This window comes from Oncorhynchus gorbuscha, linkage group LG01 (genome assembly GCF_021184085.1).
Source record: "Oncorhynchus gorbuscha isolate QuinsamMale2020 ecotype Even-year linkage group LG01, OgorEven_v1.0, whole genome shotgun sequence".
Taxonomy (NCBI): Eukaryota; Metazoa; Chordata; class Actinopteri; order Salmoniformes; family Salmonidae; genus Oncorhynchus; species Oncorhynchus gorbuscha.
In genome coordinates, this window is record NC_060173.1 from 39,145,284 (window position 1) to 39,161,881 (window position 16,598).

At 43.5% G+C, this 16,598-nt stretch overlaps 1 protein-coding gene across 1 annotated transcript in view; it reads left to right on the forward strand.

Annotated features, from left to right (window-relative positions):
- Nucleotides 1-11,405: 11,405 nt before the first annotated feature.
- The window catches only part of sf3b3 (splicing factor 3b, subunit 3), a 40,141-nt gene continuing 34,948 nt past the window's right edge, over nt 11,406-16,598 (forward strand). Inside the window, exons 1-4 of the mRNA XM_046352316.1 lie at nt 11,406-11,530; nt 12,104-12,230; nt 12,331-12,486; nt 16,369-16,539. Of these exons, the coding sequence (XP_046208272.1) occupies nt 12,161-12,230; nt 12,331-12,486; nt 16,369-16,539 (397 nt within the window). The 5' untranslated portion in view covers nt 11,406-11,530; nt 12,104-12,160. The remainder of the gene's footprint in view (nt 11,531-12,103; nt 12,231-12,330; nt 12,487-16,368; nt 16,540-16,598) is intronic.

A 16,598-nucleotide genomic window follows, 5' to 3' on the forward strand; every position in this document is an offset into this window, starting at 1 on the left:
CTCGCATTAACATCTGCTAACCATGTGTATGTGACAAATAAAATTTGATTTGATTTGATTTAGAATTAAATGAGTGGCACTTCATAGGTAGGGGTAAGTGTTGACATCATGTGCCCCGTGTACCTTCAAAATTAGTCGGCAATCCTCATTCATTTGGAAAACCCAGATCCATCATTGTTTGTCGCAATAAAGAAAGTTAGACAAATAAAATCAACGCCTGTCAAATGGATAACAATGTCGATCTTTAGAAAATGTCTCATATCTGCTGTTTCTATTTTTGTTGTTGCTGACATTGATTGATTTTGTTGAATAAACCCGGGTCAATGGAAACATGCCTATTGATAGATGGCGACATCAACCATTTATCAGCATGCAGTGCTTTTTTCTTCCAATAAAACAGGTTGTCTTCCACAATGTTTTGGTTCCAACTTCAAGTTGCAGTTAGTGAGGAGGAACTGCAGACATTTCCAGTCGCTTGCAATCAAAAGTTATCACATGATTGTAGTAAAGTCTCTGATATTTATTAGTATCCAAGGGGCAGGCAAGAGAATGGTCGTGGACAGGCAAAAGATCATAACACGGTCAGAGTCCAGGAGGTACAGAGTGGCAGGCAGGCTTGAGGTAAAGACAGGCGAGGGTCAGAACCAGGAGGACTAGGAAAAACAGAGAAAATGAAAAAACAGGAGCACGGAGTAACACGCTAGTTGACTGGACAAAACAAGACGAACTGGCACAGACAGACAGAAAACACATGTATAAATACCCAGGGGAAAATGGGTGACACCTGGAGGGGGTGGAGACAAGCACAAGGACAGGTGAAACTCAGGATGTGACAGTAGTCTCAAGTCAACATACCAGTATTGGTGTAAACTAAAACTTTCTAAAGAAATGCTGGTATAAATAATACAATAATAAATGTATGGGGCCTCCCTAGTGGTGTAGTGGTCTAAGGCACTCCACAGTACTAGCTATGCCACTAGAAATCCTGGTTCGAGTCCAGTCTGTTGCAGCTGGCCGTGACCGGGAGAACCATGGGGTGGAGCACAATTGGCCGAGCGTCGTCCAGGTTAGGGGAGGGTTTGGCCGGCAGGGATGTCCTTGTCCCATCGCGCTCGAACGACTCTTATGGTGGGCCGGGCGCATGCATGTTGACATGGTTGCCAGGTCTATGGTGTTTCTTCTGACACATTGGTGTGGCTGGCTTCTGGGTTAAGCAGGCATTGTGTCAAGAAGCAGTGCAGCTTGGTTGGTTTGGGTTGTGTTTCGGAGGATTCATGGCTCTCTACATTCACCTCTCCCGAGTCCGTACTAGAGTTGCAGCGATGAGACAAGACTGTAAATATCAATTGGATACCATGAAATTGGAGAAAAAGGGGTTAACAAAAAAAACAGAATAAAAGGTGAAATTATCATTATATTTTTTACAAAGGTGGAAAAACGATTGTAAAAAAATGTACAATTATATTCCCAGTTTAGCAGGTCTTTGCAGGGGGTCTTTTATTTTGAAATATAAAATATAATGCTGCTAGGAGAATGGTAATCCACATTTCTCAAAATCTCTAAAATGGCTTTGGGATTTGTAGTCCTTCTGGTCATAAATCCATTTCAACACAATAGCCTCAGCTGGGTGAATTCAGCAAAACCATAGTGGTGTGCTTCAAGGGAACTGTCCTATCGTCATAATAAGACATGACCACCGTGTCGAAAATACAGGCACGCGCACATATGCCAGATGATTGAATATGAAAAAACGCTTGTGCAAGATCTATATTACCATGCACATGCTTATCTGTAGCATATCAGTGCTTAATTAGAGCCGGATCCTGTGGCAGCTCTCCTTTTTTAACTGTTTTGTTTCGGGAACCTGTTTGGTCGAATCCTGTACCTCTTGTGGCATGAAAAATAGTCACTTTTTGCAATGTAAAAATTTGAATAGATGTGATCAATGTTCATTCGAGTTGCCTATTAGTTCATTTGAGTTGCCCCACAAAAAGACGTATGTAAAAAAATAGATTTTAGGCCAGGGCCTAATATTATAAGAGTTGATTTGGGTTGGGTCTGGTTTATGTGTGGTTTATGGTTGGCAAAATATTGTAACCTATGTATGAGACCATCGCTTGGCGCTGGCTGTGTGAGAAGCGCATCATTATGTCTCTCATAGAGTGGCGACCTGTCATTCAAGGCAAGTGGGGCTAAACCACAGACTTTTAAGTTAAAAAAAAAAAAAAGTATACTTTTTTAGGGGGGGTGACTTGATTGTTTTGCTTGTTATTTTGGCATTAATACGTGTCACATAACAGTTTACAAACAATGTTAAGAAAATGTAATTGAGTTATTAATAAAGCCGCATACAAACATGGTCTCTTGTTTTCTTGATTAAGGCAGCTCCAAATGCAGGTGTTTCAGCCTAGCTCAGTGCTTTCTGTGGTGGTGGGGCTAGCCAGCAGAAAATAGAGAGCGTTGCGCCTGATTGGCTCAGTTTTCTGTCACTCATGGGACAGTACGTCATCCCCAATTCTAAGGTTAGAGCTTGAAAATGTTTGCCCCTTGTGGTTCTGCCAAAGAGTTATATTAGAAGTGCCCATCCAAGAAGGCTCAAGGTCATTGGCCACATATAGAATGACATTAAATCACATTATATCTACAGTAGCTTTGATTGGACTGATCATGTCAACATCATACTTTCAAAATCAGTTTATAATAGCAATAAGGCTCGAGGGGATGTGGTAGGCGGCCAATTATGCACAACGCAAAGCGGAGTGCCTGGATACAGCCCTTAGCCGTGGTATATTGGCCATATACCACAAACCCGAGGTGCCTTATTGCTATTATAAACTGGTTGCTAACGTAATTAGAGCAATAAAAATACATGTTTTGTCATACCGGTGGTATACGGCTGTCAGCCAATCAGCATTCAGGGCTCGAACCCCTCAGTTTATAACAAGGAATAACCTACAGTTAGGAACGCGATGCAAATCTGTCAGTGAAAAAACAGCACCCAGACAAAACAGGCCTTTCGCAATATTTCAAATACAATCGAGGGAAAACACTGGTTGGAAAGAAAATGGCTCCTGCTGAAAAGAGAAGACTATGCTGTTTGTAACCGATGTGAAATAGCTAGCTAGTTTAGCGGGGTGCACACTTATAGCATTTCAATTGGTGACGTCACTCGCTCTGAGACCTTGAAGTAGTTGTTCCCCCTGCTCTGCAAGGGCCGTGGCTTTTGTGGCGAGATGGGTAATGATGCTTTGAGGGTGACTGGTTTGAGCCCAGGTAGGGGCAAGGAGAGGAACGGAAGCTAAACTGTTACATTGGTGCCGTGACCCGGATCACTGGTTGCTGCGGAAAAGGGGGGTGAGTGTAACCGATGTGAAATGGTTACTCATAGCATTTCAATCGTTGACGTCACTTGCTCTGAGACCTTGAAGTAGTTGTTCCCCTTGCTCTGCAAGTCAGGTGGTTTTTGTGGAGTGATGGCTAACGATGCTTCGTGGGTGGCTGTTGTTGGTGTGTAGAGGGTCCCTGGTTCAAGCCCAGGTAGGGGTGAGGAGAGGGACGGAAGCTAAACTGTTACATGTAGGCTGCCAAAATATTTGATAAACTTCCAAATATTGTTTTACAAAAAGAGAGAGATAGGCTTTTGGCACGAGCACATCAGCCATCACCAGCTGAGCATCATTGGGTGAGTCAGTGAAACTGAAAAGCATTTTTATAACTATAACACACACCAAGGCCTGGATTCAAGACAAGGTCGTTTTTATTGATCTCAGATTATCAATTTGTCTGTGTCAAAGTAGCCTGCTATTTCGATAATTTGTGTGGTATTAAAAGGGATTCTGCCAAAGTCTCCGGTCATGTAAAATGACGAAGAATTGTATGAAATGTGTTTATAAAGGCCAACATTTTCCCGGACCCCAGGCTACTAAAAATGTTCCCTATGTGTGCAACTTCAATAAGTGCCTCTACTCTACTGCTCCTTGCCACTACACAAATACAATGATATGTAATGCTTTATTTAAAAAGTGCTTTTTCTTTTCTTCTCATGCGTCCCGCTACCTCAGAACTCCCTATATATATATATATATATGATTTTTTATTTTTCTCTAAACATTTTCAAACAGTTCATTTATATTTTCCAACGGGGCTATATATTTGGGTGAGTTTTTTCTCTCGCCTGAGTAGCCTCGTTTCACTGCCAAAAACTAAATTAAACCATCTAGTGTTCAGTGAAATAACAACACAATGTCCAATACAGGTAGCTTAGTCAAATAATAACATCCAATCACATGAACCGTTACTCTAGCGGGAATGTAGGCTACATACGGACAGTTAATTGGAATTCCCGCTAGAGAGTTGTGTAGCCAAACGTAGCTGCTGCTCATTCCGTTTCCTCGATAATGGGATAAATGGTTTAAAAAATAAGGCCAGCGTCCATAGAGACACATACCAGTTCTACTGGTAGTACTGCTACTATCAGCAGTACTACACCTGCACCTGTTGACAACACAAGTTGTTCTGCTTCCACGAGCACATCCAATGCTAGCATCAGTAATTCTAAATTTGTTGTTAGCCCAGATAGCATGGACACTGATAGTTGTTAATCTGATGCATCGGAAGAGCTACTGTCCCCTTACCCAGGAAAGCACCGAACAACAGACAGGAACGTTAGACCATTGAAGAGGCGCAGATATGATGAGAACTACATTGATTTGGGGTTCACTTATATTGGGAGTAGTACCTTTACTCAGCCATAGTGTGTTATATGTGCAAAAGTACTATCTCACAACTCGATGAAACTATCACTCTTGCGCAGACATTTAGAAACATAACATGCCAAATTGAAAAATAAGCCACGGCAGTATTTTGAGTGAGAATTAAGACGATTTCCGAGTAGCAAGACATGCATCAAAGCAGATACCATTAACAAGAAGGGGCTAGAAGCGTCTTATATGGTGAGCTACTGAGTGGCTAGGACAGACAAGCCCCATACTATTGTGGAGGATTTCATTCTTCCTGCTGCTGCAGATATGCCTGGGACTGTCATGCAGGTGAAAGAGGACCCAAAAGCGACTTGGCGAAAACAGAGTCTTTAATCCAGTAAAGTAAATACAAACAAAAAACACAACTTTCACTCGAAATGACGAGGACAAACTGGAGACTCGATCTTGAACAGCAGGTGAACAGCAGGTTGCCTCGGGAAGGCACTTGAACCAGACAGACTCAGACACCTGCTCACCACGCAGCATCTGAGGAAAACACGACACGACAGGGCGATACACAAACACAGCACGGTGAATTCTAGACAAGGAACCGACAGGACAGGAACGGAACACAAAGGAAGAAATAGGGACTCTAATCAGGGGAAAGGATCGGGAACAGGTGTGGGAAGACTAAATGATTGATTAGGGGAATAGGAACAGCTGGGAGCAGGAACGGAACGATAGAGAGAAGAGAGAGCGAGAGAGTGAGAGAGGGAGGGGGAGAGAGAGGGATAGAAAGAGGGAAAGAACCTAATAAGACCAGCAGAGGGAAACGAATAGAATGGGAAGCACAGGGACAAGACAAGATAATAAATGACAAAACATGACAGTACCCCCCACTCACCGAGCGCCTCCTGGCGCACTCGAGGAGGAATCCTGGCGGCAACGGAGGAAATCATCAATGAGTGAACGGTCCAGCACGTCCCGAGACGGAACCCAACTCCTCTCCTCAGGACCGTAACCCTCCCAATCCACTAAGTATTGGTGACCCCGTCCCCGAGAACGCATGTCCATGATCTTATGTACCTTGTAAATAGGTGCGCTCGACAAGGACGGGAGGGGGAGGGAAGACGAACGGGGTGCGAAGAAAGGGCTTAACACAGGAGACATGGAAGACAGGATGGACGCGACGAAGATGTCGCGGAAGAAGCAGTCGCACAGCGACAGGATTGACGACCTGGGAGACACGGAACGGACCAATGAACCGCGGAGTCAACTTACGAGAAGCTGTCGTAAGAGGAAGGTTGCGAGTGGAAAGCCACACTCTCTGGCCGCAACAATACCTTGGACTCTTAATCCTGCGTTTATTGGCGGCTCTCACAGTCTGTGCCCTGTAACGGCAAAGTGCAGACCTCACCCTCCTCCAGGTGCGCTCACAACGTTGGACAAACGCTTGAGCGGAGGGAACGCTGGACTCGGCAAGCTGGGATGAGAACAGAGGAGGCAGACTACTCTGAAACGGAGATAACCCGGTAGCAGACGAAGGAAGCGAATTGTGAGCGTATTCTGCCCAGGGGAGCTGTTCTGCCCAAGACGCAGGGTTTCTGAAAGAAAGGCTGCGTAGTATGCGACCAATCGTCTGATTGGCCCTCTCTGCTTGACCGTTAGACTGGGGATGAAACCCGGAAGAGAGACTGACGGACGCACAAATCAAACGACAGAACTCCCTCCAAAACTGTGACGTGAATTGCGGGCCTCTGTCTGAAACGGCGTCTAACGGGAGGCCATGAATTCTGAATACATTCTCGATAATGATTTGTGCCGTCTCCTTAGCGGAAGGAAGTTTAGCGAGGGGAATGAAATGTGCCGCCTTAGAGAACCTATCGACAACCGTAAGAATCACAGTCTTCCCCGCAGACAAAGGCAGACCGGTAATGAAGTCTAGGGCGATGTGAGACCATGGTCGAGAAGGAATGGGGAGCGGTCTGAGACGACCGGCAGGAGGAGAGTTACCCGACTTAGTCTGCGCGCAGTCCGAACAAGCAGCCACGAAACGGCGCGTGTCACGCTCCTGCCTCGAACACCGGGATGACCAGCTAACTTGGCAGAGTGAGCCCACTGAAGAACAGCCAGACGAGTGGAAACAGGAACGAAAAGGAGGTTACTAGGACAAGCGCGGCGACGCAGTGTGCGTGAGTGCTTGCTTAACCTGTCTTTCAATTCCCAGACTGTTAACCCGACAACACGCCCATAAGGAAGAATCCCCTCGGGATCAGTAGAAGCCACAGAAGAACTAAACAGACGGGATAAGGCATCAGGCTTGGTGTTCTTGCTACCCGGACGGTAAGAAATCACAAACTCGAAACGAGCGAAAAACAACGCCCAACGAGCTTGACGGGCATTAAGTCGTTTGGCAGAACGGATGTACTCAAGGTTCTTATGGTCTGTCCAAACGACAAAAGGAACGGTCGCCCCCTCCAACCACTGTCGCCATTCGCCTAGGGCTAAGCGGATGGCGAGCAGTTCACGGTTACCCACATCATAGTTGCGCTCAGATGGCGACAGGCGATGAGAATAATAAGCGCAAGGATGAACCTTATCGTCAGACTGGAAGCGCTGGGATATAATGGCTCCCACGCCTACCTCTGAAGCGTCAACCTCGACAATGAATTGTCTAGTGACGTCAGGAGTAACGAGGATAGGAGCGGACGTAAAACGTTCTTTTAGAAGATCAAAAGCTCCCTGGGCGGAACCGGACCACTTAAAACACGTCTTGACAGAAGTAAGAGCTGTGAGAGGGGCAGCAACTTGACCGAAATTACGAATGAAACGCCGATAGAAATTAGCGAAACCTAAAAACGCTGCAACTCGACACGTGACCTTGGAGGGCCAATCATTGACAGCTTGGACCTTAGCGGAATCCATCTGAATGCCTTCAGCGGAAATAACGGAACCGAGAAAAGTAACGGAGGAGACATGAAAAGAGCACTTCTCAGACTTTACGTAGAGACAATTCTCTAAAAGGCGCTGTAGAACACGTCGAACGTGCTGAACATGAATCTCGAGTGACGGAGAAAAAATCAGGATATCGTCAAGATAGACAAAAACAAAGATGTTCAGCATGTCTCTCAGAACATCATTAACTAATGCCTGAAAAACAGCTGGCGCATTGGCGAGACCAAACGGCAGAACCCGGTACTCAAAATGCCCTAACGGAGTGTTTCTTAAACATTCAGCCGTTTTCCACTATGGTACGTCCCCAAATAATCCTCTCTATAGATGCGCACGAGATGGTAAGCGTTACGAAGGTCCAACTTAGTAGGAAGGATAGAATTACACCTGGCTCCCTGCAGAATCTCAAAAAAGAAATAGGCTGATGACATATACTGGGAAGATGACTACCATCTAAGCGGATAACGATTCTTAACCGTTATGTCATTCAGCCTCTGAGCCAGAGGAGGGAGATGGTTGCGATGCGGAGCAGGGAAACACCGTTGATGCGAGCTCTCTTCCACGAGCCCGGTGACGAAGATCTACCCGTCTCGAATGATGGACCTGGATCTTGATGGAGAGACTTGAGTAGTTGCCTCCACGCAGGGGCGCAGAGTACCGTCCTTCTTCTTAACAAAAAGAACCCCGCCCCGGCCGGAGAGGAAGAAGGCACTATGGTACCGGCGTCAAGAGACACAGACAAATAATCCTCGAGAGCATCTCCTCTTTACTGGAACTTCGGGAGCCCCCATTCTCGACAGAGAGTATAGTCTACCCCGAGGGGCTGCCCGGAGGAGTGGGTCCCCTGGAAGGAGATCAATACTACAATCATACGAGGTTCTCCACGGTGAGGAGGAAGGGCTCCTTGGATCTCGTTGGCTCTGGGACCGACTCCTTCTGAAGACCGTGCGAGTCTTTAGATCAAACAAAAAACACAACTGATATTCCTCCAGGCACTTGCCTGTCAAATCAGACACCTGCTCAGAGCATCTGAGGAAAACACGAGAGTGAGAGAGGGAGGGGGAGAACACAAAGGAAGAGGGATAATCAGAAAGAGGGAAAGAACCTAATAAGACCAGCAGAGGGAAACGAATAGAATGGGAAGCACAGGGACAAGACAAGATAATAAATGACAAAACATGACAGGGACAATGCTGGGGGAAAAGGCCAACAAAAACTATACAGACAACGTCTCCATCAAACAACACTGTTCCATGACGCATCAGTGACATGGCAGGAGATGTTTTGAAACAATTACTGCTTTGTGAATTATATGCCAGTGAATTATATGTTACAGCTGAATGAGTCAACAGACGTGGCTGGCTTGGCACAGCTCCTGGTATATGTCTGTTACGTTTATGGGGGGTCAATTATGGAAGACATCCACTTCTGCAAACCACTGGAAACCAGGACAACAGGAGAGGATATTGTTAAAGTACTGGACAGCTTTGTGACATCAAATGGACTTTGGTGGTCAAGATGTGTTAGTATCTGTACTGATGGCGCAAAAGCCATTACAGGGAGAGATAGTGGAGTGGTAACGCGCATGCAAGCAGTTGCTCCCGACACCACTTGGGTATGCTGCAGCATCCACCGAGAGGCTCTTGCTGCCAAGGGAATGCCTGACAGCTTAAAATACGTTTTGGACACTTCTGCGAAAATGGTTAACTTTGTTAAAGCAAGGACCCTGAACACACGTGTATTTTCTGCATTATGCAATGATATGGGCAGCGACTATGTAACACTTTTACAACATACAGAGTGCGCTTGTTATCAAGGGGCAAAGTATTGACATGTTTTTTTTTTAAATTGAGAGACAAGCTTTTAAGTAAAGTTTTATTTTTTGACCATAATTTTCACTTGTCTGACCGCTTGCATGATGGCGAGTTTCTCACACGACTGGCCTATATGGGTGATGAATAATCTAAATCTAGGATTACAGGGACTCTCTGCAACTATATTCAATGTGAAGGACAACATTGAGGCTACGATTAAGAAGTTGGAGCTCTTCGCTGTCTGCATTATCAAGGACAACACACAGGTCTTTCCATTATTGTAGGATTTTTTTGTGTGCAAATGAACTCAAGCTTACGGACAATGTCAAATGTGATATAGCGAAGAACCTGAGTGAGTTGCATGCGCAATTACGCAGGTACTTTCCTGAGACGGATGACACAAACAACTGGATTTGTTATCCCTTTCATGCCCTGCCTCCAGTCCACTTACCGATATCTGAACAAGAGAGCCTCATTGAAATTGCAACAAGCGGTTCTGTGAAAATTGAATTGAATCAAAAGCCACTGCCAGATTTCTGGATTGGGTATCCTCAGAGTATCCTGCCTTGGCAAATCTAGCTTTTAAGACACTGTTGCCCTTTCCAACCACATACCTATGTGAGAGTGAATTCTCAGCCCTCACTAGCATGCAAACTAAATACAGGCACAGACTGTGTGTGGAAATTATTTAAGACTGAGACTCTCCAATAAAACCCAACATTGCAGAGTTATGTGCATCCTTTCAAGCACACCCTTCTCTTTAACATATGGTGAGTTATTCACAATTTTCATTGAACAAATAAGGTTTTATATGTAAGATGTTTAAATAAAGAGCAAAATTATTGATTATTATTATATTATTACTTGTGCCCTGGTCCTATAAGAGCTCTTTGTCAGTTCCCACGAGCTGGGTTGTGACAAAAACTCACACTCATTCATATGTTTAATAAATGTATCGTATAGTGTGTGGCAGGCTTACAATAATTGGAGAGTGCGCTGACCCTGGTGATAGAGGGGATACACAGCTGGAGGTTGAATGTTTGAAGGGGTATGGGACTATGAAAAGTTTGGGAACCACTGCTGTAGGGAACTCTTTACATTTACATTTAAGTCATTTAGCAGACGCTCTTATCCAGAGCGACTTACAAATTGGTGCATTCACCTTATGACATCCAGTGGAACAGCCACTTTACAATAGTGCATCTACATATTTTAAGGGGGGTGAGAAGGATTACTTTATCCTATCCTAGGTATTCCTTAAAGAGGTGGGGTTTCAGGTGTCTCCGGAAGGTGGTGATTGACTCCGCTGTCCTGGCGTCGTGAGGGAGTTTGTTCCACCATTGGGGAGCCAGAGCAGCGAACAGTTTTGACTGGGCTGAGCGGGAACTGTACTGTCTTTATTATGCACATGAACTTATCCCCAAAATGTATATGCTGCTAGACATATTTCAGTTCAGAACCTTTACATCATGTCATTTCTGTGAGCTATAGTGACTTTATTCTAACACGTTGTGGATGCTTTTAGGAGGAAATGTCTCAATTAAATTACATCCATAAGGCTTTATTGGCATGGGAAACATGTTTACATTGCCATAGTAAGTGAAATATACAATAAACAAAAGGGAAATAAACAATAAAAAATGAACAATCAGAAATGATCTCTCTGAATCTGCAGTCCACACTGACTTATTCCCTGCACGGCTGCACCTGCACCTTTTGTCCAACCTAAGCAAAGCATGGGCATTGTCGCCACCTATTGGAATAGCTCGTCAACTGTAATTAATTGCGCATTTTCATTATATTTTTCGGATAATTTCAAGACAAGTAAAATGTATATTTTCTATAAATTATATGGCGTAACTGCTTTGAGTTTCGTGTTATTCCCATATAATTGTGTATTTTGGTCTCAGGCACATTGTGGACCGATTTTTGATGACGTCGCAGATCGTGAAGAGGACCCACGATCGACAGGAAGGCGTTTGTCCGCAGAAGTATCAACAAGTTGACGGTGTGACTGAAATTCATAATCTAGTTGATATCAGTTTAATCCTAACTGATACATCGGTAAATCATTTTCATACAATATCCGCACAATACAACATAGAAAACAAAATATATATCAATATGCTTTTTTTTAACGTCTTCCTCAATTTTGAAGATGGGCGCTTGTGGGTATACGGAGTGATTGAATGAAACAACTGCGAGTGCTAGGTTAGCTAACTCGAGCAAGCAAGCCTTGTTTTGCAAAGTTACATGGTCTATTTCGTTAAAATATTTTGTAATGGTGGGCCAACGTTACTGTTATTATTGCGGTTAGGTTGGACCTGGCTGGTTGCAACAATGACCGATGGGTTTGTGTAGAATCAACTTTACACAGTTGGCTAGGCTGGGCTCTACGTAGTAGCTAACTAGCAGCGGCACCCGTGTCTTTGAAAGCGCCTTTGTTTGTAGTCTATGTTGTGTAGCTAGCTATCATCAACTGAGTTGACAATGTTTTTGCTTGCGGGTGTATAATGTGTCTACAGTATCCACAATAACATCACTGTGCAATAGTTAGCTAGCTACCGCACTAAGTTAGCTATGTTATAACACATGTTTGCGGCAATGCAAAACACGTACTCCTCCTTTCTTCCTCAGAACCTGGTGTTGTTGTGGCCTCTTTGACCTGCACCTGAAGGTAGAGAAACAGACACTATGTTTCTGTATAACCTGACCCTGCAGCGTGCCACTGGCATCACCCACGCCATCCATGGAAACTTCTCAGGTACATAAACATTATTATCTTGGGGTCTCCCTGAGTCTATATAACATGGATAATGTAACCTGTGATCTGGTATGGTTATCATTGTTGTCTTGCCTTGCAGGAACCAAGATGCAGGAGATAGTTGTTTCCAGGGGGAAGATAATTGAGCTGTTGCGTCCAGATGCCAACACAGGGAAGGTTCACACCCTGCTTACCATGGAGGTGTTTGGTATCATTCGCTCCCTCATGGCCTTCAGGCTGACAGGAGGAACTAAAGGTGTGTGTGTGTTATGAGATGTATGTGTGTGTGTCAGCATGTACACTGGGGATTTATTTTTTTTGCTGTAAATACAGTGCATTTAGAAAGTATTCAGACCCTTTGACTTTTCCCACATTTTGTTACGTACAGCATTATTCTAAAATTGATTAAATTGTTTTCCTCATCAATCTACACACAATACATCATAATGACAAAGCGACAACAGGTTTTTAGAAATGTTTGCTAATGTATTACAAATAAAAAACAAATGCCTTACTTGCATACTTATTCAGACCCTATACCATGAGACTTGAAATTGAGCTCCGGTGCATCTTGTTTTCATTGATCTCCTTTGAGATGTTTCTAAAACTTGACTGGTCCACCTGTGGTAAATTCAATTGATTGTACATTATTTGGAAAGGCACACACCTGTCTATATAAGGTCCCACAGTTGACCGTGCATGTCAGAGGTCGAAGGAATTGTCTTAGAGCTCCGATACAGGTTTGTGTCGGCACAGATCTGGGAAAGGGTACCAAAAAATGTCTGCAGCATTGAAGGTCACCGAGAACACCGTGGCCTCCATCATTCTTAAACGTAAGAAATTTGGAACACCAAGACTCCTTCTAGAGCTGGTTGCCTGGCCAAACTGAGCAATCGGGGGAGAAGGGCCTTGGTCAGGGAGGTGACCAAGAACCTGATGGTCATTCTGGCAGAGTTCCTCTGCGGAGATGGGAGACCCTTCCAGAAGAACAACCATCTCTGCAGCACTCCACCAATCGGGCCTTTGTGCTAGAGTGGCCTTACGGAAGCCACTCCTCAGTAAAAGGCACATGACAGCCTGTTTTGAGTTTGTCTGAAGGCACCTAAAGACTCTCAGACCATATGAAACAAGATTCTCTGGTCTGATGAAACCAAGATTGAACTCTGGCCTGAATGCCAAGCGTCACGTCTGGAGGAAACCTTGCACCATCCAAACGGTGAAGCATGGTGGTGGCAGCATCATGCTGTGGGGATGTTTTTCAGTCGCATGGACTGGGAGACTCGTCAGGATCGAGGTAAAGATGAATGGAGAGAGATCCTTGATTAAAAACCTGCTCCAGAGCGCTCAGGACCACAGACTGGGGCGAAGGTTCACCTTCCACCAACCCTAAGCACACGGCTAAGACAATGCAGGTGTGGCTTCGGGGCAAGTCTCTGAATGTCCTTCGGGGGCCCAGACTTGAACCCGATCAAAAATCTCTGGAGAGACCTAAAAATAGCTGTGTAAGGAGACACTCCATCCAACCTGACCGAGCTTGAGAGGATCTGCAGAGAAGAATTTGAGAAACCCCCCAAATACATGCTTGCAGCGTCATACCCAAGAAGACTGCTGTAATCGCTGCCAAAGGTGCTAAAACAAAGTACTGAGTAAAGGGTCTGAATACTTATTTAAATGTGACATTCAGTTTTTATTTTTAATACATTTGCTAAAATGTCTAAACCTGTTTTTGCTTCATCATTATGGGTTATTGTGTGTTTGAGGGGGGAAAAAACAATCCATTTTAGAATGAGGCTCTGAATACTTTCCGAATACACTGTATATAATGATTGTGACTTTCGTTCCATCTCAATAAGTACTTTGAATAGCCTAAAATCACAAGGTATCCATAGTGCTAATAATGAGAGAGTACAAACAACAATAGCCTACAGAAAAATCTTAAGGAAAATCCCTCTGCAAGGTTGAATACCAAATTGGCAATAACCTATCCTACTAGGCCTATCAAAAGCTTTAAGACAAGTTTATGGTCTAATGCCGCAGTTATCACAATATCAAGTCATTTCTGGTTTTATATATATATATATATATATATATATGCCATTTAGCAGACGCTTTTATCCAATAAATAAGGAAGTACCTTACTGTGATAGTTTTCAATGAAAATGGTAAAAAAAATGTATGTGTGTGTGTGTGTATATATATATATATATATATATATATATATATATATATATATATATATATATATTCTTAGCAAAGTGCAATTGGTAATCAGTGTCGTCAACATGTTCACGGTTCATAAGCAGTTCATAAATGGTCATGCCAAGAAGTTTCCTTTCGTTAAGTTTCTCTTGAGTCCTTTGTTTTTGTTGTAATGAATCCTTTAGTCATGTTTTTTTCAGTCTATTTTTTACAACTTGTAGAAAATATGCTTTATAACACTGTCATGAAGCATTATGATCATTCTGTGTCACTTTACTTGGACTAAGAAAATATACTTTATGACACTCAAGACGCGCTATGGCCCCCATAATCATATACGGAAGATAAGCCTATTATGTCAAAAAGAGGATGTCTTGTCCTGCAATCTGCTCCTGCATTCATCCCTGTCATCAGCAACGGGGCATGTCTGACATCAATGTGTGCGCAATTACAGTGAGCATTTAACATGCTCAATAAATATAGCAATGTGTGGTAGGTTTTGACACTCTTATGTAGGTGTCATAACCAGCCATAAAATCAAGCAATATATGTCACAACAGGTGTAAATATAATGTGTATCATGACAGTGTTATGGTCATATTATAGCAGGTTATTATAACATGACGCTGGTGTTAACCCCTCTAGGGGGTGTGGGACGGTAGCGTCCCACCTGGCTAACATCCTGTGAAATTGCAGAGCGCCAAATACAAATTAAATTATTGTACATATTTAACTTTCATGAAATCACAAGTGTAATACATCAAAATAAAGCTTAACTGGTAAAGGAAACGGCTCTGGGGACATCCCACTATCCACTCATTCAAATTTGTCATTCTCCATCATTTTTCACAATAAAAGCCTGAAACAATGTCTAAAGACTTCACAACTAGTGGAAGCCATAGGGAACGGAAACTGGATCCTATCCCTTTAAATGGTGGATAGGCTTTCATTGGAAAAACAGCCATTTCAAAATAATGGCACTTCCTGGATGGATTTTCCTCTGGTTTTTGCCTGCCATTTCAGTTCTGTTATACTCAGACATTATTTTAACAGTTTTAGAAACTTTGGAGTGTTTTCTATCCAAATCTACTTGTTATATGCATATCCTAGCTTCTGGGCCTGAGTAGCAGGCAGTTTACTTTGGGCACGCGTTTCATCTGGAGGTGAAAATAGTGCCACCTACCCTAGTGAAGTTAAGTAAAGTGTTATTGAGCAATTCCTCAAGCAAGACTTTTTCCAGGACTGTCTGTCTGAGTGGGGAGGGGAAAACTGTTATTGGCAGAGAGGTATGGAACTCTTTCTTATTGGTCTATTAACTATGCTGAACAAAAATATAAACGCAACATGTAAAATGGGCTGAAATAAAATAAATGTTCCATATGCACAAAGTTTATTTCTCAATGTTGTGCACAAATTTGTTTACATCCCTGTTAGTGAGCATTTCTCCTTTACCAAGATAATCCATTCACCTGGTTAAAAGATCATTACCCCGGCGCTGGGGACAAACGTGATAACTCATGTTTTGGCATGATAATGCACAGTTCCTGGAAGCTGAAATTGTCCCAGTTCACACAGATACAAACCTGCTCCATGCTGAAGCTCTTCCACCAGAAAGGATATTTGAAAAGTTGAGTCTGTACTTAGCCTCTGCCCAGGCTTTCAACAACATTGTCTTTCGTCATGATTCATTCAGTTGTAGCAATACATTTTCCGCTATAGCTCAATGGACGTTTTAGTCGGTTTAAAATTATTATAATATCTTTTTTGGGGGCCAATAGTAGGCGATAACATCGTATATCGCAGTGTTTTATGGATACGTAATCACGATAGGACCAATGTTGACATCGCCCAATCCTAGTGTGAAGTAGATGCAAGTTTTATGTGTGTGGTTGAAAAGCGCTTATTTTAAATTTGAGACATTTGTGGTTTTGATACACAGACTATATTGTGGTGGGCAGTGACTCAGGCCGCATCGTGATCCTTGAGTACCACCCCTCCAAGAACATGTTCGAGAAGATCCACCAGGAGACCTTTGGCAAGAGTGGATGTCGTCGCATCGTCCCTGGACAGTTCCTCGCCGTCGACCCCAAGGGCAGAGCAGTCATGATAGGTAAAGAGCTCAGAGAACTGAGAGATATTCTGTTGTGGAGAGAGTTGGTAATGGTTTGA